Source organism: Oculina patagonica, chromosome 3 (genome assembly GCF_052425735.1).
Source record: "Oculina patagonica isolate OP01 chromosome 3, crgOcupat, whole genome shotgun sequence".
Classification (NCBI taxonomy): domain Eukaryota; kingdom Metazoa; phylum Cnidaria; class Anthozoa; order Scleractinia; family Oculinidae; genus Oculina; species Oculina patagonica.
Genome location: NC_135760.1, coordinates 28,388,660 through 28,413,614, shown reverse-complemented (window position 1 = coordinate 28,413,614; position 24,955 = coordinate 28,388,660). Strand labels below are relative to the sequence as shown.

The following is a 24,955-nucleotide window of genomic DNA, read 5'->3' as shown; positions in this document are numbered from 1 at the left end:
TTGTAATGAAGTCGTCCAGGCGGTATACCTGGCACGAAATTGGATAGAAAATTTTGGTGGAGTTTTTTCTGTATGTCGACTAGCTCGACTGCCTTTACATTAAGTTATTCTGTACGTTATTAGTCCTCTTTTAGTAACATTCCGGTTGATCTGTAAGTACTTAACTATACTCGATTCACTCTCAACCACAATAAAGTCTATAAGACCATCAAAACTCTTCTCATTATCTTGATTGAACCCTACCACATAATAATAGGTTTTCTCAACTCTACGCAACTACTAACATCACAACTTTACTCTTATCATCTCGAGTAAACTTTCTACTCTTATCCCTCAAGGCAAATTTACCACATAATAACAACTTTTCTCAACTCAACTCAACTCTACTACACCATCACAACTTTTTTCCACTCGACGCAATACGTGAATACCCAACTGTTGTACCCTACTCTGCTGGACACCACTTGAATCTGCTTTACTATCATGTACTCTACTCCGGCATCTACGTACGTTACTTGACTGAACTCGTCTCTACTAGATTACACTCTGTTCTACTCTACTCTACTAACAATATTCTAGTCGTCTCTACTTTACGATTGTCGATTGGACTGGTCTCTACTCTCAACACTTCTTTATTCGTCTCCGCCACGCTACTGTATGTTTATATAAGCTTATGTGACTGTTCTCGTCTCTATTCCACTCGACTCAACTGTACTCTACTGTACTGTACTCTACTTTGCTCTAGTCTACTATACTTGATTCGAGTCTACTATACTATTACGCTACTTTACTCTACTCTACTCTAGTATAATATACTTTATTCGAGTCTACTCTTCTGAACGCTGCTCGACTCGACTCTACTCTGCTATATTTCATTCAAGTTTACCCTACTGTAGGCTACTCGACTCAACTAGACTAGACTCGACTCTACTGGACTCGACTCGACTCCACTTCACTTGACTCAACTGTACTCTTCTCCACTCTACTCTTCTCGACTGTACTCGACTCGACTCGACTCGACTCCCCCACCTGCTCTACTCGACTCGACTCCACTTAACACTACTCCACTCCACTCCACTCCACTCGACTAAACTTTACACTTCTACGGCTTTCATTCTTAACTGTACATTTCTACGGCTCTACGTTTTGATTCTAAACTTTACGCTTTTACGGTTCTACCTTTTCATTCTAAACTTTACGCTTTTACGGCCCTACGTTTTCATTCTTAACTCTACATTTCTACGGCTGTACGTTTTTATTCTAAACTTTAAGCTTTTACGGCCCTACGTTTTCATTCTTAACTGTACATTTCTACGGCCCTACGTTTTTAAAAAAAAAAAAAAAAAAAAAAAAAAAAAAAACAAAAAGAAGAAAATAAAAATTCTTAACTTAGATTTCTACGGCCCACGTTTCATTCTAAACTTTACATTATTTTTGCCTGGGTCTTTTTCCGCTCTTTTTTCTGCTCGGCTCTACGTTTTCATTCTAAACTTTACGCTTTTACGGCTCTACCTTTTCATTCTAAACTTTACATTTTTACGGCTCTACCTTTTCATTCTAAACTTTACGCTTTTAAGGCCCTACGTTTTCATTCTAAACTTTACGCTTTTACGGTTTTCATTCTTAACTGTGCACTTCTACGGCCCTACGTTTTCATTCTTAACTGTACACTTCTACGGCTCTACGTTTCCCCCCCCCCCCCCCCCCCCCCCCCCCCCTCATTCTAAACTTTACGCTTTTACGGCCCTACGTTTTCATTCTAAACTTTACGCTTTTACGGCTCTACTTTCTCATTCTAAACTTTACGCTTTTACGGCTCTACTTTCTCATTCTAAACTTTACGCTTTTACGGCTCTACGTTTTCATTCTAAACTTTACGCTTTTACGGCCCTACGTTTTCATTCTAAACTTTACGCTTTTACGGCTCTACTTTCTCATTCTAAACTTTACGCTTTTACGGCCCTGCGTTTTCATTCTAAACTTTACGCTTTTACGGCTCTACTTTCTCATTCTAAACTTTACGCTTTTACGGCCTACGTTTTCATTCTAAACTTTCCGCTTTTACGGCTCTACGTTTTCATTCTGGCTAAACTTTACACTTCTTCGGCTCAACGTTTTCATTGTAATCTTGACACTTCTTCGGCTCTACGTCTTCATTCTAATCTTGACACTTCTACAGCCCTATACGTTTTCATTCTAAACTGTACACTTCTACGGCTCAACGTTTTCATTCTAAACTTTACACTTCTACGGCTCTACGTTTTCATTCTTAACTGTGCACTTCTACGGCCCTACGTTTTCATTCTAAACTTTACGCTTTTACGGTTTTCATTCTTAACTGTGCACTACGGCCCTACGTTTTCATTCTTAACTGTACACTTCTACGGCTCTACGTTTTCATTCTAAACTTTACACTTCTACGGCTCTACGTTTTTATTCTAAACTTTACACTTCTACGGCTCTACGTTTTCATTCTAAACTTGACACTTCTACGGCTCTACGTTTTCGTTCTAAACTTTACACTTCTACGGCTCCACGTTTTAATTCTAAACTTGACACTTCTACGGCTCCACGTTTTCATTCTAAACTTGACACTTCTACGGCTCTACGTTTTTATTCTAAACTTTACACTTCTACGGCTCTACGTTTTCATTCTAAACTTGACACTTCTACGGCTCTACGTTTTCGTTCTAAACTTTACACTTCTACGGCTCCACGTTTTAATTCTAAACTTGACACTTCTACGGACCTACGTTTTCATTCTAAACTTGACACTCTTACGGCTCTACGTTTCAGTTCATTCTAAACTTTACACTTCTACGGCTCTACGTTTTCATTCTAAACTTGACACTTCTACGGCCCTACGTTTTCATTCTAAACTTAACCCCCTTTTTTAATAAGGTTGACACTTCTACGGCTCTACGTTTTCATTCTAAACTTGACACTTCTACGGCTCTACGTTTTCATTCTAAACTTGACACTTCTACGGCCCTACGTTTTCATTCTAATCTTGACACTTACACAGCTCTACGTTTTCATTCTAAACTTTACACTTTTATGGCTCTACGTTTTCATCCTTAACTTTACACTTTCATTCTTAACTCTACACTTGTACGGCCCTACGTTTGAATTCTTAACTGTACACGTCTACGGCCCTACGCCGGTTTTCCTCCTAAACTTTACGCTTTTACGGCCCTACGAGTCGTGTCGAGTCGAGTCGAGTCGAGCCGAGGTGGAGTAGAGTACAGTAGTATAACGTAGAGTGGAGTAGAGTCGAGAAGAGTAGCGTAAAAAAAAAGAGAGTTAGTAGAGTGGAGTAGAGTAGAGTGGTGTAGAGTACAGCAGTATAACGTATAGTGGAGTAGAGTCGAGTTGAGTCGAGTCCAGCCCAGTCCAGTGGAGGTGGAGTCGAGTCGAGAAGAGTAGAGTAGAGTAGAGGTGGAGTAGAGTAGTACTCGAGTCAAGTCAAGTCGAGGTGGAGTAGAGTAGAGTGGTGTAGAGTACAGTTGTATAGAGTATAGTCGAGTCGAGTAGAGTAGAGTAGAGGTGAAGTAGAGTAGAGTGGTGTAGAGAACAGCATTATAAAGTAGAGAAGGGTAGAGTAGAATAGAGTAGAGCAGTGAAGTAAAGATTGTAGCGGAGAAGATTGTAGCGAAGTTGAGTGGTGGTAATAGATCCTTATAATTCTCTCTGTGGACTATTATTCCTATATCCCTTTAATAAAGGCTTTGATTGGCCGGTCGAGTTAGTCGAGGCAGAAAAAACTCCACCAAAATATCATATCCAATTTTGGGACACATTTGCCAGGCGGGGATTCCCTCACCATCAAGCTAGTAAAATTTTGCGCAGCAGAGCCGTCTTTGGACCTGTTTTCTTCTCTCTTCAGAAATTCTCCCGCCCGAATCCACCAGCAACTTCTTGTCCCAGCCATATTTGATGTATTTCTTAATTATTTATGGTCACAAATAAGTAAAACCTTAACTTGTTAAATTCAAGTGTACCTAATGCCTAATTAGTGATCGAATTTTCAAAAGTGAACCGAAGGCACAAAGCGATCTGAAAACTTACTTGCTTTTTAGCTCTTTCAAGGTCAGGCCGCTCAAATTTCGACAAGCCCTACACTTCAACGGCCTTATTGCTTCAGTCTTAGTTAAAAGGTGGATGTCTTTCGCCGATTTAGCCCTGTAAATTTCGTTTTCATCTGGCGCTACGCGCCAACCTTCTTGTCCTGCGGTCATGTTTGTTGACATAACCTTGACCTGATTTGGTCCATTTACCCAGAGTTCCACACGTGGTGCCATCTTTTTCCGTACGGTGGATTCACTCACGGGTTGAAAACTTCGGGTTGAAAACTTTTGTTTTGCAAAATCGCACTATCATGTATTAGCATAACCACACTGACCTACTATTGGTAATCGCGCAATCTGATTGGCTACACAGGTGCCTACTATCGATCCGTAGAAGGCTCTCGGAGCGCGCGCGTAGTCTTCGCTGAATTTTATCAATCAAAACCTTCAATAAATCAATTCTAGCGATATTCTGAGTTTAATAGATCGGTCAGTGGGTTATGCTAACACAATTAGACGGCTCGCTCTCGGTTTCTACCGGCTTTTGATAGTTGGCTCGGGGCTTCGCCCCTCGCCAACTATCAACCGGTAGAAACCTCGAGCTTGCCGTCTAATTGTTAATTAGTATATACTAAAACCGTGGCAGGCGCTGATTGGCTACTCAAACTTCAAATATTCTTTGCTATTCGCCTCCGAGCAACATGCGTGAAAATATTATAGTCGTTGCAGGAATAAATTAGTGTAAAATCATCCTTCTGGGTTATAATATCTCACTGTTTAAGTATATAATAATATATAGTTTTGGTATAATTTCTAGAGGTGAATTCAATTCTGATTGTTCAAGAAGCTCAGATTATGATGCAATATTCACCGTGCTAGGCGGTGAATATAGCATCTGAAGGTTTGGCTGCTAAGCTGAATTAAAATTTCTCTCTTTTAATAAAAAAAATCCCTCCAAGTCCTGGATACCTAAAACATTGAGAATTTTGCAAATTAACTACCAAGGCTTTTGGACTGAAAATATTTTCAAGAGATGGTTTTCAATTAGAATTACAATTTCAGGTATGCAAGCTAGCACTTGTGTTTGTTGTTTTCGTGTTTTCTTTTGTCTTTTTGCAGTTCTTGATATTCACCTCCAAAAATTATACTAAAACAATTATTCGCCTCAGGCTCAGTGGGATTATTCAACAACAAGAACTGCAAGCAGTTTATAATCGTGCGGGTAATGTTTGACCACCTGACCTCTTTCAGTGCTTTGGCTTAAAGGCACGGTGCCGCACAGTAAAATCTTTAGAAAAGCAGTCACTTGAGAAACACACAAGTGTGTTTGCGTTAGTCACGGAGTGAACGTGACATGAATTTTCTTTACCACGTCATCTTTTGCTTTTTTAAAACCACATGCCTAGCCGGAAAAATGCCTGCTTACCCATGCAAATATTTATTTTGTTCCGAATGTTCAATAAAATAAACCCAAACCAGTTCATTTAAAAGAAAGCCAAATCATGCCAAAATAAAGATTAGACTAAGGCCATCCCATTGTGTTTCTCCGTTTAGCGTCTTCCGACAAGCTTTTGGTAATTCCCCTGGCGCGATGACGTGTATCCCGTGCTTTGACACATTCTTGCTGAGCTTGCAACTTACGTTTCGATAACGTTTTGATTCTCAAAATACCATAAACTCAAAACAAAAATTGGGATATCCAGAAAATAAGTCGTCGTTTTGCAATATTTAACACGTTCCTGGTAAATTGTACGACTTGTACTCGCTCCGAGCCAAACGCTTGAGTAACACAACAATAAATATTTCACACAAACAGAGCGCAGAGTATTCAAACAGAAAATAGGTAAATGATTATTTATAGCTACAAGCGAGAGATCGCGTGACATGGGTCTGACGTAGTGGTAGTTTTAAATAGCTTGGACATGTCCAAGCGGTCTTTGTTTTCGCTATGTGATTATATTCAGCCCTCTCTTCTTGTAAAATATGGAATGAAACAAAATTATACATTTCAGAGAGCAGAGTGTTCATGTTAAACGCGAGTGATCGTCTGATCGCTATTAAATATTAAATCTTGCGTGACCGTGACAGAAGAGCCGGCTGGGCCGCGTAGGTCTGGATCGATTTACCGACAAAAAAAAAAATCCGTGCAGATTATGAATCGGGCCCAGGCCCCGCCCGATTAATAATCACTTCGCCTTCGGCGAATAATTGTTAAATATAATATCCACCACTAACCACCAACACTGAAGTGAATAGTTGTTAAATATCAGAAGCCCTGAGTTGTGTGTTTCCGGAACGCAAAGGTTCGAAAAAGCTTGCATCCTTTTAGAATTTTGTGCCTGAAATACACACACCTGTGCGTAAATGGGTACTCTGATTCACTCCAAGTCCGGGATATTTAAAGCATTAGGAATTTTGACAATTTTCTACAAAGGCTTTTGGACCAAAAAAAAATTCTCTTCAGACCAGAGCTACTCAAGATGATTAGCACAAAGTTAATGCTCTGAAGTCATCAATAATTATAACATACAACGTAGTTTAATGTAGTCTTTTTGAAATGTAGTGTAAAATGTGTAAAGTAGTGTAACTTGATTAAGTAAATTATATTGTAATGTTAACAACAGATATGAGATCGCGTCAAAAGTAATAGTGAAGAATAGAAAGTGTTTTACCAAGGATAATTCACCCTGACCGAACTGGTTTTATAAAAGGGAGATATATTGGTCAAAATATAAGGTTGATAAACGACATCCTGGAACAGACCAAACTACAAAATATTCCTTGAATATTACTTTTACTTGACTTCCAAAAAGCATTTGACACCATCAAATGGTCCTTTATTCAGAATACTTTAAGCCTCCTTAACTTTGGTGACAGCATCAAACGGTGGGACTCCACTTTTTATACTATGCCTGAAAGTGCAGTACTGAACAATGGATTTTCCACAAGTTATTTTCAGTGTAATCAAGAGGGGTTAGAGAAGAGAGTGGTTTTTGATTTGATTCGTTTATTACAGTAATTATTGTTCAATGACTATTTACATGGAAGGCGGGTGCCCCGGCTAACCGAGCTACCCTGGGCGAGCCAACTTTTCATACGTTTCTTTAGAGAACGCATCGAAGCGTTTATATGCAAGACAGGAAACCCGCCTTGCCGGGGCACTCGGTCTGCTTGCCCGGGGCACCCTTCTAGGCGGGATAGCTTTTTGCCATGTAAACGATTATGACCGAGCTATCCCGGCTTGCCGGGATAAGTCTTCGCGTGTGTTCTTAAATTAAATTTGAAGTTAATGGCATAAAATGCATAAATTCTCGACCCAAACAGTGCTATTTGACCAAAATTAGATCAAATTAGTTTTCTCTGTAGGCTGGAAAATTTATCTTTGAGCAACAGCTAATTAATTCGAAATTTTCGTAGGAATGATTATCCTAACTCACGAAACAACAAATTTAATTTCAATTTGGCGGCCATGCAAAGACTGTTAAATTTCGATTGGATTCCTCCATAAACGGACGTACTAAAGTTCTAAGTGCTTCCACATCAAAATAAAACAGGTTTGAAGACGGCTAGCCTCGATTATTTAGTAAAAAGTCATATTTTTCTTCATTCATTTGGAGCTACATGGTTTTCCCATGCTGTGACACTTTTCAATGACGCTGTCTCATCCCGGGTAGAAGGGCTGTGAATTCTGCATGTAAAAGCGGGCTATGTTTCATCCCTTCTAGCCGGGTAACTCGGTTAGCCGGGGCACCCTCCCTCCATGTAGACATGGCTTTTTCGAGAAAAGCAAGGGTATCGTGTTACGTTCATTTAAAAAAAAAAACAAAGGTGTCATGTTACAAAAGTGAGAAAAACAACAGTATCATGTTGCAGTGTTTGGCAAAAAGCCAAAAGTATTCCATAACAAACAAAAGTAACATGTTATGGTTGCTACAAAGCTAGCAACAAAATAACCGCTTAAACAGAATAAGAAATAAGAAAATTTGCGTATTGAATAAAACAGTTCTGATGTATCAAAATGCACATAAAAATTATTTTGTTTGCAAGCAAATTTTGTGCAAAAAAAATGACTCTGTGGGCCTCCATACACTAATAGCTCAACCCATGACAGAAACCATCCCAACAGGACAATCACTCAGTTTCACACCACGCCAATCCATAAATTGAAAAAAGAACTCCTGCATGCTTGCGTGCCTATGTTTTTTAGTTGTATGATAATTTTTTCTTTCTTTTTTTTGAAAGGGAGCACTCACACATGGAGACAGACGAGCCACAGAATCACAAGATTTGAGTAGATACAACTTTGACAATAAGGTAGCTGTAAATATTTCTATTGTACTAATAATTTCACCTTTTGTTCTCTTCAAGATTTCTCTGACTTGTTCGACAATTATTTGTTTTTGTTAAAATTGTCAGGACATTTCAAACTTGTCTGCTAGTGAGAATCAACCCTTATAATAGTGATCAGAGGATGGAATGAAAATAGTTAGGGTGTGAAAATCTATTTACACAATCAAATGTTACGTGAACAGATTGTGTGGAAGCAATCGTTATCTGGCAAGAAAATATAAGTTTATTATTCGTTTTCTCACAAAACGCTACAATTAAGTGGCATTTTTGTGAGCAGGTTCCAAATCCTTGTTTTTCTGAACAAGTTCCAACAGCCCTGTGGGTGTTCGCCTTGCAAAACTAAGCTTATGACTGCCCGACGAATGACAGCAGGGACAGACCTGCTTGACGTCTCTGACGTTTGATAGGAAATACCTCTGACTGGATTCTGCAACTTATTTGCACCTTAAGTGTGTAGTAAATAATAAACATGGTAAATTTTAAGCTTGGTGATAAATAATGAAGATAGTTGTTCAACAATGACATGAGCATGTACCGTCGGTAGTATATGGCCCATCTCACCATGAGTCTCTCCTAGCTCAGTTGGTTAGAGCGCCAACTGGTATCTGGGAGGCCATGGGTTCGATTCCCATCAGGGACTCAGATTTTTTCTTTGTCCCTTGCTTGTGTCATTGTTGAACAATTAATCTTCATTATTTTTAAGACTTTTGTGTCTCATGCACATGGCCTTGTCGCCTTGTACAACTTAGTGAACTGATCATACATGCACTTTCGTTTTGCAGTATGGTAGAGCTGCTTTGGAAGCTGTTTTAAAAGCTGTCAGTGGTCAAGGTTCACCAATGATACCACCACCACAAGACTACAAAGGACACTTTTTTCAAGGTATGTTAACCCTTTTGCAGCCAAATTACTTTAAAAAAGGTAGTTTTTTACCGTTGAAATGAATTTTTGGTGCCTCGATCCTGCAATTGCCTCAACTTTGCTAAAAAAAGCACTTTTTTGCACTGCAGCAAGATTTTGATGAAGATTCTATGTAAAAATGTACAATATTTAGCTTTTGCGCATGTGAATAAGCCAATCTTTGTTTGTGTGGAACCCTTCCCATTTGTTTTCTTGCTTGTTTTTCTTCTGTTTTTTCTCGGCTTTCTTATTCCCAGTCTAGCCAAAAATGTTTTGATGTAATCATGCATTGCTAAACCCCGAAAAGAGGACCTTGATCAATAATAGGTGTTAAGCCTGTTTAAGCATCGATTTTACACCCAAACCTGATTGTGTTTTTCTAGCTCAGTCAGAATGCAGCCAATTATATGTGAAAGGAATAGTATTTTGAAAAGGTCAATCCTAGCTTTATCAGGTGCTTATCGCAAAAATCTACTGATGTGCAACTGATGAGGTCACAAATGGTTCATTGACTGCTCCTCCAAATGTTCATTAAAGTTGACTTTGGCACTGAAAGGGTTAAGATGTGCTGTTGTGCTGCTTGTTTTGTAAAGGTAATCTTTTTGCCTCTGTTGTTTTAACAGATGTATGCACAGCTTTGATCGGTGTTGGCCTTGTAGTAAAAGATGACAAAAGTGGCTTGACCATTTTAGATAAAGGTGAGGCAGAATTTGGCTCAAAACTAATTTAAAAAATGAACTACTGGAAATTTTAACATTTTTTAAAGTGCCCCTATCTCAGATTCAATTTATCACTTATAGTGTAGTGTATCGAAGAGACCTGCACTTTTGTAAATCACCAACTACCAGTAAATCACTAATTAAAAGCACTTGCTAATGGAGGTGCACTGAAATAGAAAATACAAATACGGGAACGGTCCTGTTACTTTGCGATCAACTGATAGCATGGATGAACTATTTTCTGAATGAAGTTAAGGATGAAGGATATTACTTCGCAACAAGAGAAAAAAATCCTAACACCGCAAACATATGTATTAAAATAAGAGTATTTTTTTTCTAAAGCACCTCAGCAGTCTAGAATCCTCAATCCTTCATTCTAATTGGCTAATTCGGTCACGATTTTCCCATCCATACCCCACATAGGGATCGCTCACAGCACGAAATCATTTTGCAGTTTCACACAAATGAGCACATGAAAGTTTTGCTCCAAAATCAAAATAGCTGCTCACCTACTGTTGTAAATGTGAAAGGACAAAAGAGTAGTGTAATTAAAGGCCTTGAAGTTCTTCAAAAGGGGAGTATTCATTTCTTTCATGAAAGAATCAAGTTGTAGTTTACCGTTTGTAGATCATTGTTGTTTGTGCATTTCGCAATTATTTTCATGCCATTGCGGTAAGCTGCACCGGTTTATAGACTCCATTTATCAGTTAAACTGCCCTGTTTATTTGTCAATTTTTGCCAAAAAGGCACTTTTGCCATTATTCAAGAAAATGAGATTCTTTGATTGAAAACGGTCGAATTCTCGCAGTATTGTACCACACATGTATGTACATGTAGACAACCAAACTATGCATTTCATTCAGTACACTTCCGCACTGTTTATCAAAATATAATTTGGCTGGAAATCAATGCAGAGATTATTAATTTGTTAAATACAAACTGGTGACTTGACTTTTTAGTAGACACACAAGCCTTTATTAATTAGGTCACATTTGGGAAAGTCAAGTCAGGAGTGGGACATTCACAGTATGCCATGAGAAAACATTGCATTTAACTATTTTATCTCATGCCTCTTATATACACATAAGAGTTAATCAGGCTTACTTGACAAATCCGGACAATGTACAAAAAGATACAACTTCAAGTGATCAATATAGTGTGAAACTTGCAAAGCTTTTAATGTTACCATATCCAATTTAGATTCTTCCATCTGCCTTCAGATAGCCAACAAAATATGACAAAAACAAGTTGTCCTGGCATTGGTCTGGTGATGATAGGTCATAAGAGAATTTTGTTTTACAATGTTTGTTTTGCATCAACCTGACAAAAGTCCTGCAATCCAGTTGTTTTCTGCACCATTTCTGGGTGTTTGGTCGCTGTTTGTTAGGACCTCTATGTAAACCACTTTTAGTGATGGAGCTTCCTAATAAACCCGGGGTAGTCAATCGATAAAAATTGATATCGGAAAATCAATCGATAAATTGATATCTATCGATAAATTGATTTTAAATGATATCGATTGTATCGATCAATCGATAAAAATCAATACTCACACGCCAACGAAGTGTTAATTTTATCGATTTTATCGGATTCATCGATCGCTATCGGAATCAATAAAAATCATCCTGTTTCCGTTGAGGGAGCGTTTGATTGTACTCCTTGAATGTAGATTTCAAATGCGGCAATGAAATGAACTGCCGGTTGACAAGCACTGTATACAAGAGACAAAGAAGACTGCATCATGATTTTATTACTGATTTTATTGTTCAATTGGGGATTACAAACGCAAACGTAAACTATTTTTCCTTGTCCGGCAGAGCGTGAGAGGCGGCTGTTTTCGCAGGCTATGCTTCAAGGTTATATTCCAATTTTTCTTTTTTTTTTAAATGCAAGTAGTTTACATTTTCACGGATCATATCAGGTCTTGTCCACCCAGAGCAAACATTTTGAGAGCTTAAAACATATCTTGAAAATAGAATTGAGCCAAAACAAACAAGCACAACATGTGGCGGAGGATCGAGGAGGAGTAAAGAACATGAACTCTACAAACGGAAACCGCGAAGCGCAGAAAAATGACCTCTATCTAGACACTTCCTAGACCACAATCAACATGACTCTATTTAACACATAATGCCTCCACATAAAATAGAACCCTCAGAAAGAAGTCAGAAGCAAATAAGGTCGAAAGACCGAATTAAAACATATAACGGAAAATGTACAAATGTCACGAACGTAGGAGTCGTGTAGGCCCCTCGCGTAACCTTTATTTATTTACTATCAAAAGCGGATTTCAAACACACGCTGAGTATTACTACAAGTTTGTAGAAAAGATGTAGTAATTTTTACTGATTAAAGACTGGGAAGTTGTTATAAGTGTTTCTGCGAGTTTTTTTAATATCTTTTGGTGTTTTACATTCGAAAAAATGTACGATAATTTAGTTTCAATAAAATCGATAGCCCTGATTGAAAAATCAATAATTATCAATTACTCACAACGAAATCTTTTATCGATTTTTATCGATTTTTGAAAACATTAATCGATTTTTATCGATTGTTATCGAATGTTATCGATTATCGATATTATCGATTGACTACCCCGGGTAATAAAAGATTGTTATTAGTATTGTTTGGGAAATTCCTCAATGGCTGCATAAAGTTTTTCATCTGTAGTAACAGGATTTTCTGAAGATTTAAACCAATATATTGAATATCGTATTCGGGAGAATAATTATATTTCACAGACTCCGTTCGAAATATATGAGAAAACAAATGGTAGGAATTCCTAGTTATAAGTGCTTCAAACCACTTTTTAACACTAAAAATATAAGGGGTACCCCCTTAAAAGCAAAACAAGGGCCTGGGTCTACCCATAAGGTCCTGGTGCCTAGGTCCCGCGGACCCATGATCCTTCGCTGGCTTTTTTCCTTGTGCTTCAAACCCTACGATGTATTGCATCGCTGAAGATATCCATTTGGCAACACAAAGTCGCGTAGAAGGACTCGTTGCTGGTCGCCATCTTTCCCGCCGAAACTGTTTCGGCGTCTGCCTGAAATACGTGATGAATGGTCCTGCCAAACGATGCAAAGACCTTTCACCTAGAAGACGATGATACTCTTCAGGAGATTCTTCTCTCGACCGAGAGTCTTTACGAGCGAACAGACTCTTTGGAGTCCCGTTCATTTTAGCCAGTATTCGCTGCGAACAAGTACAGTCTGATGATCTGTCGATTATGGCTAATGACTCGTCAGAATAGAAGTTCAGCGAACCTTTGGCGACCGATAAGTCATTTGGACTTCTGCTGCGCCCGTTTGGGCACCTGTGGAGCCTATTTTAGGCACCAATAGAGTTTATTCAGGCACCAATATTGCCTATTCAGGCACCAATATTGCCTATTGAGGCACCAATAGAGCCTATTGAGGCACCAATATTGCCTATTCAGGCACCAATATTGCCTATTGAGGCACCAATAGAGCCTATTGAGGCACCAATAGAGCCTATTGAGGCACCAATATTGCCTATTCAGGCACCAATATTGTCTATTGAGGCACCAATAGAGCGTATTGAGGCACCAATAGAGCCTATTGAGGCACCAATATTGCCTATTCAGGCACCAATATTGCCTATTGAGGCACCAATAGAGCCTATTGAGGCACCAATAGAGCCTATTGAGGCACCAATAGAGCCTATTGAGGCACCAATAGAGCCTATTGAGGCACCAATATTGCCTATTGAGGCACCAATAGAGCCTATTCAGGCACCAATAGAGCCTATTCAGGCACCAATATTGCCTATTCAGGCACCAATATTGCCTATTGAGGCACCAATTGAGCCTATTGAGGCACCAATAGAGCCTATTGAGGCACCAATATTGCCTATTCAGGCACCAATATTGCCTATTGAGGCACCAATAGAGCCTATTGAGGCACCAATAGAGCCTATTGAGGCACCAATAGAGCCTATTCAGGCACCAATAGAGCCTATTCAGGCGGCACTTGTAGAGCCTATTTTAGGCACCCGTCGAGCTTATTAAGGAACAAAGAGAGTCTGATAGACATCTAAAGAAACTGGGAACTTAATGCAGTCTTATAGTGATGGCACTCGTAGAGACCATTTAGAAACAAACAGAGTCTGATAAGACTATCTGACGAAGCTGCAAACTTTAGTAGTATTACAGTGATTATCATGGTCTGTTCGACTCACTTCCAAGTCAACCTTTTTGAAACCATTATCCTCTTTCCCTAAATTTGTGGATACTAACTTTTGGATACAAAAATATATATATATATATATAAAATAGCTATACCTTCTTATTCTGGAAGACTGGGAACTCCTGAAGTGAATGCACTATCTGCTCCCAAAACTTAATCAGCAATTGTCGAATCAAGTTCCCCTTTGAATGAGATATTCTGTCCAAGAAAGGGACAAGGTTCAGTGTTTACTGGTCACCTTGACTTCTAAAATGCCACTGGCCCCCTGTATGGCCTTCACGCTTGTATCGAAAATGATTGAGGTCCATCTTATGTGATAATAAAAGTAACCATGGAGCAAGCTTTACCTGCTGGCAAAACAAATGCTTATCTGTCTATTTTGAGACATCAGACAGATAAATAGAAACTTAATTTTACCACAGTAAATTTGTTCAAAATTACAACTATGGCTCTTTTTGTGTTTTTTTCACAAAAGCTGCGAACAGAGTGTTTCTTGCAGCCTGAACCAGGTCGTAACCCTTGCAGAACTACCCTCACGCTATCACCAAAAAAAAAAAAAAAAAAAAAAAAAAAAAGGGAGATAAAAAGATATGGCGCATTATACAGTCAATACTTTTCTAAACAAGGTTATATAGTTCCCTCTTTTGTAACAATCATCATGGAGACAGCTTGACCAATTATCAATCCACTTGATATGTGTATTTGCACTGTTCCAAACTTAGTTGCCAGAATTAGCGTTGACGACGGTCAAAAGGTAAAGTCAATTAGACTCGCACAGTACAACTACTCCTGGCGCCTTGTGACTTAAAAATCCCCCCAAAACCGTACCGTGTATTCTCCACATCATTCCGGGTTCTCAGAAATGAGCCTTCGGTTTTTAATATACCATCCTATATGTCTCCACCTTTACCCACATATCGGGTCAGGAGGCTCTGGTATTATTCCAGCACTTCATAGGTTACCACGAAAAGGATCTTTATGAAAGATTCCCCTTTTCATGACACGGTTTTTTTCACGAAAGCTCGTTTTCCTGGTACCAAAAGCCTAGGACCCACGTGTCTGGTGATAGACCCGATCAAATGAAGTTCATTGTACCGAACCTTTCCAGATGGAAAACATCAGTTGCCTTAAAGCGTTGCTTTTACCAGGCTTTTACCAGGCTTTTACCAGGAATTTTTATGTCAAGTTCATTTTTTTTTAGGACTCGTTCCTTTCAGTTCTCGTTACGAGTTTTTCTCAAAATTGACTATTTTTTCGTATGGGAATATGTTCCGGCTCAAGACCCTCCCATTCGGCCTGTGTTTGGCCCTACAGAATTGATTAAACCTCTTTCAACTTTCTTCAGGGGAAAGTCTATTCAAGTCCTTATAAACCTGGACTATATCCTTCCTTTGACTTCGGCAACTAAAGGAAGTCGTCAAAACACTCTGAAGTGGCTCTCCACCAGTCCTTAAGGTTTACAAGTAACCTTGGAAAATTTCAATTGAACTGCCCCACACACCGTTACAACACACTGTGGGCCGGCTAGAAAATTTTTATGTGTGCAGCAAGAATAGACAGTCATATTTTAAAAGCTATGTTAGTGCGGTCGGTATAAAACGCAGACCATGCAGACTGCAGACTGCAGACTGCAGACCGTGCAGACGGTGCAGACCGTGCAGACTGAGTAATTTTTTTTCTTCTTTTTTTACATTGTGTTTCACAAAACTTTTCACGAACGGTTTCCGAAGTTCGTTTGAAATTCGCGAAGTTCGCTACGAACTTTAGGGGAATTTCATTATGTAGTTGTCAATCAAATTACGAACTTCGAAACGAAATTGTGAATTTCACGTGCAGCGAAGTTAAAAGGTTGAGGAGTTCGCAAGTTGAGAAGAAGTTCGTCCAGTTTGTTTAATTTGGTGAAATGAATCTGTTCCCAGTACAGCAAAAAGCAATCCCAAGTCCAGTAAGGCAGGACATCAACGGACTAAAAAGCAAGGCTGCCCTGAAAATGGTTTGTGAATGTTACAACTGAGTTTTCCCAATGTCACCCAACACCCGACTAAAAATAGATTACAAGTTCTGCCGTGTGCAGTTTCGAAGGAAAAAAATTTCAACAGATGAACCGGTTTACATATAAAAATACTGTTTGTGTGTGCCGTAAAAATCTCCTATAGAGAAAAATACCTTTTCCTTCTTGAATAGCACATCAGTTTGGAAAATCTGCGGGAAACCAGAACTTTTCAATTCCGCGTTGTTATACTTCTGTGTTTACACAACACGCAAGTCACGCCATCTGTTTGTTCGTGATAAACTCTGTTCCTCTGAAAGAATTTATATTTGCAAAAAATGAGCTTTGGTTAATTTTTTTTTTTTTTACTAATAAACAACACTTGCTTTGGAACAATTGAAATGTGTATTTATTTACGAATTACTTATATTTTATTATTAAGGACAGTGTAAAAATTTTTGGGGGATTTCTCAAGAAAACCCTGTATTCCCAAAGCATAACTACCAACCGAAGCATTTGTTTACATTATAAAATTGAACTAGAAACCTGAACTTAACAAATAAACTGCTATATCCGACCAGTTCGTTTTACCTATAACTTAAAATGTTCCAATGTTTACAGTGTAACGCGCTCTCTGACAGTAGAAGAAAACTCAACAAGCTGGAAGCTAAATAAAATAATCCTTGACCTTGAAGCCAACTTTAGATGATTTCCTACCTTCCTGGACTTGAAATTGCCTTTCCTTGTACCGTGAACGGATTCATTTCACCAAATTAAACAAACTGGACGAACTTCTTCTCAACTTGCGAACTCCTCAACCTTTCAACTTCGCTGCACGTGAAATTCACAATTTCGTTTCGAAGTTCGTAATTTGATTGACAACTACATAATGAAATTCCCCCTAAAGTTCGTAGCGAACTTCGCGAATTTCAAACGAACTTCGGAAACCGTTCGTGAAAAGTTTTGTAAAACACAATGTAAAAAAAGAAGAAAAAAAATTACTCAGTCTGCGCGGTCTGCACGGTCTGCACCGTCTGCACGGTCTGCACGGTCTGCAGTCTGCAGTCTGCATGGTCTGCGTTTTATACCGACCGATGTTAGTGTGTGTTGCTTCTACAATAGCAGCCGCCAGTAAATTTCTCACACTTGCTTTTTGCATTAGATGACCTATTGGTCTTGTGCTTAAACTGCATTCAGCACATTTTACTGTTATCCTATGTTTAATTTAAACCTTGCTATGGAGGTAGATGTAACAGCCGTTCTACACTGACATCGAGGTTTTTTTCCCTCTCATTTAAGTTTACATGGAACATGGCTGTTTTGTGATTTTTCATTGCTCATACAAGTGGCATTAAAAACTTAACCATTTGTTTTCTCATATATTTCGAACGGAGTCTGTGAAATATAATGAGAATTATACTAGGGCCGCCAAGCGGCCTGAAGTAATAATTCGGATTATATAAACAGACGAAGTGAGAAATATATGAGGTTCCCACCCTTCACCCTTCCCTGGTGTATTTATAGGGTGTTGCTTTGCCTGTCTATTCCATGGCGTCAAAAAGCCAGCGAAGGATCATGGGTCCGCGGAACCTAGGCACCAGGGCCTTATGGGTAGACCCAGGCCCTTGTTTTGCTTTTAAGGGAGTACCCCTTATATTTTTAGCATTAAAAAGTGGTTTGAAGCACTAACTGGGAATTCCTACCATTTGTTTTCTCATATATTTCTCACTTCGTCTGTTTATATAATCCGAATTATTACTTCAGGCCGCTTGGCGGCCCTAGTATAATTCTCATTATAACTTTGTTCTTCATTCATGTTTAAAAGTTTTCTTGCAAAATCTAAACTGAGCTAAACGAAAAAATGGTGCCGGCTGCCGGTTAGGCTTTCGGGAAAATTTTCGTGGAATACAACCTGTGGGATACCACAGAATATATAACAGCTTTCTAGGCTCCTGATTGGCTGTATTCTTCAAGGCATGGGATAAAAGTGTTCGTTGCTTGAGAAACTGCTTTTCAGTCAGAGAAATAGGCTTATTACACCCTGCGAGCAGAGTTTCTCCATGACTTTGAAAATATTTATTGGCATTTTTTATCAGGTAGCCAAATCTACTTACCGTAAACATCCACAGATAAGCCGCACCCTGAATTTAGCAACTCAAATTTTGGGAAAAAAAAGTTTTTTGAAAGTTAATCAAAGAAAATCCAAAGTTGAGTCTTCAGGACTCTTCTTCATCGAATGTAAACTCGCTAAACTTCAGTCTTTTTCTGGTATTACTTCATTTAAACACAGTATTTCCGTAGATTTTTGTGTGACAACAAGAACATGCATTTGCTGAACGTAGCCTAGTTACCAGGCATTCTATCGGACGCGAAAATGGGACTGGGGCGAGAACGACCAAGCAAAACAAGATGGAGGCGTTCGGGTTTCATTGCTGCTATCATTAGGATAAAAAAAAAAAAAAATCCGTTAGAGATACATTTGTTGCATCAAGGGAGTTTCGTAATCAGTTCGGCAAAAAGAGCAAAACGGGGAAGAAACAGTTGGCCATAATCTGCATCTACCACACGAGTACTTGTGGTATTTTCTTGCTCATGGTGTATCAATACTGTATTTACTCGATTAACTTAATATCTGTCAATCACTTTGAACTGTAAAACATTCCTTTTGATGGAAATAAATATCCAAGTTTTGTTTTAGAGTTGCTTTTTAGTGCTGTTTTTAGTTTAAACGGATTCCCTTGAATAAGCGCCGCATCGGGACTGCAGCACTTATTCGGGGGCGGCGCTTATTAACTTTTTTGTCCGAAATACGGCGCTTATTCGGGGGCGGCGCTTATTTGAGTAAATACGGTATGCAATATTTATTCAGTTGAATATATAGGCCATCATCGACACTGCAAACAGCTTTCAGGGACTGTCAAACTTGCAAAAGCAATGACCAGTACTCCCTTGTAGTTTTATGTAATACTAATTTGCATACTTTTCCAGAAAAGTGTCAGTTCACTAAAATTTTGGGCACCTTTTCCAGATGTTTTCACAGATAAGCCGCACCCTCGATTTCAAGCGAAGATTTTTGGAAAGAAGGTGCAGGTCATCTGTGGGTTTTTACAGTAGATTTGTGACACAATCTTTCTAGATTTCTTTACCAAACAAATTAAAGTACGAAAAAATAAAAATGTTATTTGCTGACCTAGGTCGGTCCATATAGGAAAAAACTGTACGGCCCATTAGGGTACGGCTCAAGACCGAGGGTACTGTATTTCCCTATATTGACCTCCCGGCTGGCAAATAACAAATATTAGAGAGGTTAAGCATGACGTTAACGGCAAACGCAAAGATAACTTCTGATTGTAAGTTCTTTTCTTTTAATCCGTAAATAAAAAGCACACAAAAATGGAATAACATTTCCTACTATTCATTGCAAATACAAATTATTTCACTCTTCTGTACACACACAAACTTGTTTTGGATCAATTGTTTTCCTGCTCTATATTGTTACCATGTTGTTTGTTGTCTTGGTGGTTCCTTTGTGCAAAAATGGGCAAGGAGTGTGTGTACGATGTTGGCCACTGTTTTTTTTTTTTTTTCTTTACATTGTCACATTGCGCCACATGCGGTTTACCGCAGGAGCAAGACGTTGGTGCCATGGATGACCATATTGGTCTCAGCATCGCAAATGCCTGTCTTGATTTTCCAATTCGTGCCTGGATGTCCTCATCAGTACCTCCCTTCTTACTTACAATGCTCCTGAGGTATGTGAACTCATCCACTTCCTCGATCTGCTCCCCTGCGACCGACACACCATCGCCACGTTTGGCACCAATACGCATCAGCTTTGTCTTGATGGCATCTTCAGTCCTACCTTCTCACCTTGTACCTCCAAAGCCCGTGTCTTATCCCTCATGTCCTGTATTCTGTGCAAAATTAGAGCCAGGTCATCGGCAAAGTCAAGGTCTTCTAAGGATGTTGTAAAAGTCCACTGAATACCTCTCTTCCTGTCAAAGGCTGTCCTTGTCACCCAATCCAGGGCGACTAGAAACCACAAGGGAGATAGCAGGAAGCCTTGTCTTGCCCCAGTCCACATGTGCAACGATTGAGTCTTCTGCCCATTGTGTACCACCTGTGCGGAACCACAAAACCTCTCTGCTGATACTTTTGAAGGCCTTTTCTAAATCTATAAAGTTGATGTACAAGGAGGACTGCCCCTGGATGCTCTGTTCCACAATAATCCACAGTGTTGCTATTTGATCTGTACCGCTTCGACCAGCTTGGAACCCCGCCTGTTCCTCTCTCAGTTTTTCATCCAGCGCTATCTTTGATACGCTCCAGGATCACTCTGCAAAACACCTTACTTGCCATGCCCAGCAACGTGATGCCACGCCAGTTTTTACAGTAGCTCAGATCACCTTTCTTGGGCAGCTTGATTAGCAGACCTTTCCTCCATTCCTCTGGTATCTTCTCCTCGCTCCTTATCCGTTTGCAGAGCACCAGAAGAACCTCCTCTGACGTGTCCCCTCCCGCCTTAATCGCCTCTGGTGGTATATTGTCCAATCCTGCAGCCTTCCCGTTTTTTAGCTTCTCTATAGCATTCTTGATTTCAATGTGTGTGAGGAGCAATATATATATATGTTTTATCAGAACTATAAAAATAAAAAGATATGGGAAAGGGGTTGACTCAAGGGTTTGGTGCAGATGGACTTGTCCCTTTGCATGTGTTGACCCGCCGCTCCTCAAAATACCAGGCTACTTCTGGTTGTCAAAGCCATCAAATTTTGGCCAATCAGCACAAACAATTCTGCATGACTGCATGATTATAAAACATGATACACCGTGTTGCTTTGTTTCTTGAACGAAGTACAGCTGGATTTTATTTCTTCCCTGGTTAATAGGAATTTCCCTGTGAAATATTTACCAGAGCTGGCAAGCTGAAAAGCTGTTTCTCGGAATCCCTGTACCATTTTAATCAAGAGGTTCTCTTTGGAAAGCATTTTCAAAGGTGCTAAACAAAAAGATAATTTAGTGCACGCGTCTTTAAAGTTTATTCCAAAAGCGGTGGGAGGACGAAGCCCTCCATGGAAGATACCCAAAGAGAATAAAGGAAGCGGATGTTGACCACCACAAAACCAACCAGTGGCTGAGAAGCAGTGGACTGAAGGCAGAAACGGAAGGATTCATAACTGCAGCCCAAGACCAAAGCCTAGCTACCACATCATACCACGCCAGCATTATCAAAGAGTGTTCTAGCCCCCTATGCAGGATGTGTAACAAACATGACGAAAGAATCGACCATATCCTGTCTGGGTGTCCTGGACTTGCGAAAACAGAATATACCCACATCTTTCATTCATCTTTTTCGTTTTTGATACTGGTTATTTTTTGATACTGGTTAATTAATGTGGAATTTTATGACAGTTTCTGAAAGAACTTCTCGCAAAGATCCTAAATTGAAAAAAATTCTAAAATATGTCAATCCAAACCAAAGTTATGGTGCATTGAAGTTTGAGTTTTCCGCCATTTTGAGCTATTTTTAGTAACAAAATGGCGGGAAATTCAAACTTCAGTTAGCGATAACTTTTGATTAGATTGACATATCTCAGAATTTTTTTCAGTTTCAAGATCTTTGCGACAAGTACTTTCAGAAACTGTCAAAAAATGTTCCATACTAATTAAAATAAAAATTGGCACCAACTTTGTGACGTCATTTTCCCGCCAAAAAAATTCAAAATTTGAAAAACAAAAAACATGATTTTTCAGAATGACGAGTTCTATATTTATGCAAAATTTCAGGTAACCAGTATCAAAAACGAAAAAGATGAATGAAGGTGAGCGTTTTGGGGTCACTTTGTGCCCACCGTGTATATACATTGGAAAGTCTGTCACAACTATAATATAAAGACATCAGAAAAGTGGTATGACCACGAACTGGAAACAGTTACAGAAAATGAGGATGTCACGATATTATGGGACATGCCCATACACACAGACAGGAATTATAATAACAGCCAACAGAACTGATATAGTGATTAAAGACCACAAAACAAAAACGTGTAAATTTATTGACATGGCAGTACCATCAGACAGAAACACATCCGTGAAAGTCACTGAAAAACTATCCAAAAACAAGGACTTGGAAATTGAAACTACCCTTTAGCGCCACAGTACTATGGTTTGGTCTCAGCCCTAAGGATTTTAAGCAAACATTACGTGAGAACATAACAATAATAATAATAATATGTTAATCTGCACCAATCAGCATTTTGCGCCCACTTTTGAGTACAGATATTCAGCAAATTAATTTAATAACTATTAAATGGTTACAGAATGGATTAGGACCCACAAGCCATACACATTGTATTCTACTGCGGAGAAAAGAACATGACGTTCTTGAGTGCTCCAGTATTATTATAAAAACTAGCCCTCTGTATAAGCGTTAAGAACAAAGCATTTTGTTCTACAAAGTATACTACCACAAGGACAGCATAGGGTTTTCTGAAAATAATAGATGCCTTTTTGATATGCATATAAAAGTAACAGATATACTCCGCCTGCACAAAGTCAGGTGCTCCCTACCCACTCCCCCATTCGCACTTCACTATGTCTTAATTACTCTTGGTCAATAAAGTTATTTAGTAAATTCTGAACTTCGTTTATTGCATTTCCAACTTTCTGATTGGCTCACATATTCTGGTTATCACCGAATAACTGTAGATTTATCTTTTGTAGAATATAAATTAACAGACGATGGGTTTACAATTTTGTTTGTGGTGACAATAATTTTATTCCAAAACGTTGAATGTTTAAATCTTTTGTCCATTTTTGTTTGCAACTGTATCTTGTCATACATAAGCCATGCGTAGTTGCGTGTCACTTAATTAGTCCCACTACTCCTTGATCTTCCTTCAAAATCTTGAGATATATAGAAAAAAAAATTAACCGTTATTGGACGAGGTTGCCTCAGCCGATCTGCTCGTCACTGACAAATCACGATAATTTGCGAGAACTGAGTTCAATAATTGAATAGCTTGATGCAAGACTATGCTAAATGACTTTTTGGATGAAAAATCGTTTTTTCCTTCAAACGCGCCTGCATTTTCGCGTGTGGTCTTCAAATTAATGGAAAAACAGTCATTGTCCTCTAATTAAAATTTCCGGTTTGCACCTTGTCTTCAAGAAAAACTAGGACTACATGTATGGTCACTTTTTAAAATAATAACATGCGGCAACAAAGCCAAATAGCCTTTCAATTTCAAAGAGAGATGAGGATTAAATTTTGCAGTTACAGTAAAGTTAAGTTAGGGTTAGCTAGTGTTAAGATTAGGGTTAAGTGTCACGAATGTTATGTCAACACTTAACCTGACCGATCGACAATCTTGAGCGACTGAACAAGAAGTGAAAAATATATAGCAAAATGAATGAGAAATACTTAAACAAAAACGACTTACGCCGTTGCCCTTTCCTCTCGCCAGCTTATAACCACAAATGCACCCGCCAAATGTTCAATGTTTCGTTTTCAGTCAGCAAATTTAGGCTGCTAAAGGTTAATCCATAATATGTTTTCGCTTTTCCCCAGTTTCTCTCCGTAGTCACTCGTAACGCAATTTGATCTTGACTCACAAGCAACGATCGTTCTTTTAAACATTCAGGCCCTTTATTCCTGGAAAGGATCGAAGCTTAGGGCTATTTTTGTCGAAATGAAGCAATTTGTTGCTTTTTTTGGTAAAAATTATCCTTTTCTCTCGATTGTGTTGTGTTCTGTTGATTGAGTGAGCGTTTTCCGTCTTTGCCGAACGAACTTTGTTTATTTTGACAATGCGTATCGAATGACGTATCCATTAAAGATTATTATGGGATATTCCTGAGTAGCTGAAATACGGGAACTCCTATCACCAAATCTAAGAGAATTTTTATAAGTCTAAAAGCACCTCCTTATTTCCAAACGTTCAACGCGGCAACATGAGGCAAATGGGCCAAAACTATGAGAAAATAACGTTTTGTGAAAGAGAAGTTGCTTCTAGACCTCGCCTGGCCCAGTGCGCCTTCGATCGCTAACTTCGCAGGGCTTAGCAATCTTTGGGCAGCAACACATCTCGCTTCTTTGAGATATGCTAGTGGCTTACGGGTTTCCGGACTTAATGATGTCCTTTCACCACCAGACGGGCGCAAGTTTGTGTCAAATAAGCGGACTTCATGCAAAAGGTGAGTTTTCAACCGGTCTGATCGAAAGCCTGACGTTGCCTCAGCCTAGGGCGCCAAAATAATTCAAACGTAAGCATACGTCACAAAGTAGTTGAAGAAATTCTTTTCCAGTTCCCGTCTTTGAGCAGGCAAATAAATACCCCCCCCCCCAAAAAAAAAAGGACACTGTTTTTACATTAAATTGAAGACCACACGCAAAAATGCAGGCGCATTTGAAAGAAAAAACGATTTTTCATCCAAAAAGTCATTTAGCATAGTTTTGCATCAAGCTATTCAATTGCTTCATCATTCGATCACTGAATTTGTTTTTGCACAAAGTACCTTGAACTGCATGGAAAACGCCCTTTTTCTTGCTGAATTAATGCAGACCAAAACGTTATTTCACCTTCAATGATACAAGCTGGTCTTCATCCAATTCTCTTTCTTTCAGATATTGCCGAAATACAATAAGAGGAAATTCCATTGCCTCCTTTGTAGTTTTGCCGTTTTTTTGGGCCTAGTAGACAAATCCAACCACTCTTCTTC

General features: G+C 39.0%; 2 protein-coding genes across 2 annotated transcripts in view; one reads left to right on the top strand and one right to left on the bottom strand.

Annotated features, from left to right (window-relative positions):
• Positions 1-24,955, bottom strand: part of LOC144647380 (uncharacterized) — a 308,906-nt gene that overhangs the window by 234,366 nt on the left and 49,585 nt on the right. The window lies entirely within an intron of this gene.
• Positions 1-24,955, top strand: part of LOC144645921 (protein strawberry notch homolog 1-like) — a 161,662-nt gene that overhangs the window by 119,014 nt on the left and 17,693 nt on the right. The window contains exons 28-30 of the mRNA XM_078505435.1: positions 8,310-8,381; positions 9,200-9,299; positions 9,941-10,015. Of these exons, the coding sequence (XP_078361561.1) occupies positions 8,310-8,381; positions 9,200-9,299; positions 9,941-10,015 (247 nt within the window). The remainder of the gene's footprint in view (positions 1-8,309; positions 8,382-9,199; positions 9,300-9,940; positions 10,016-24,955) is intronic.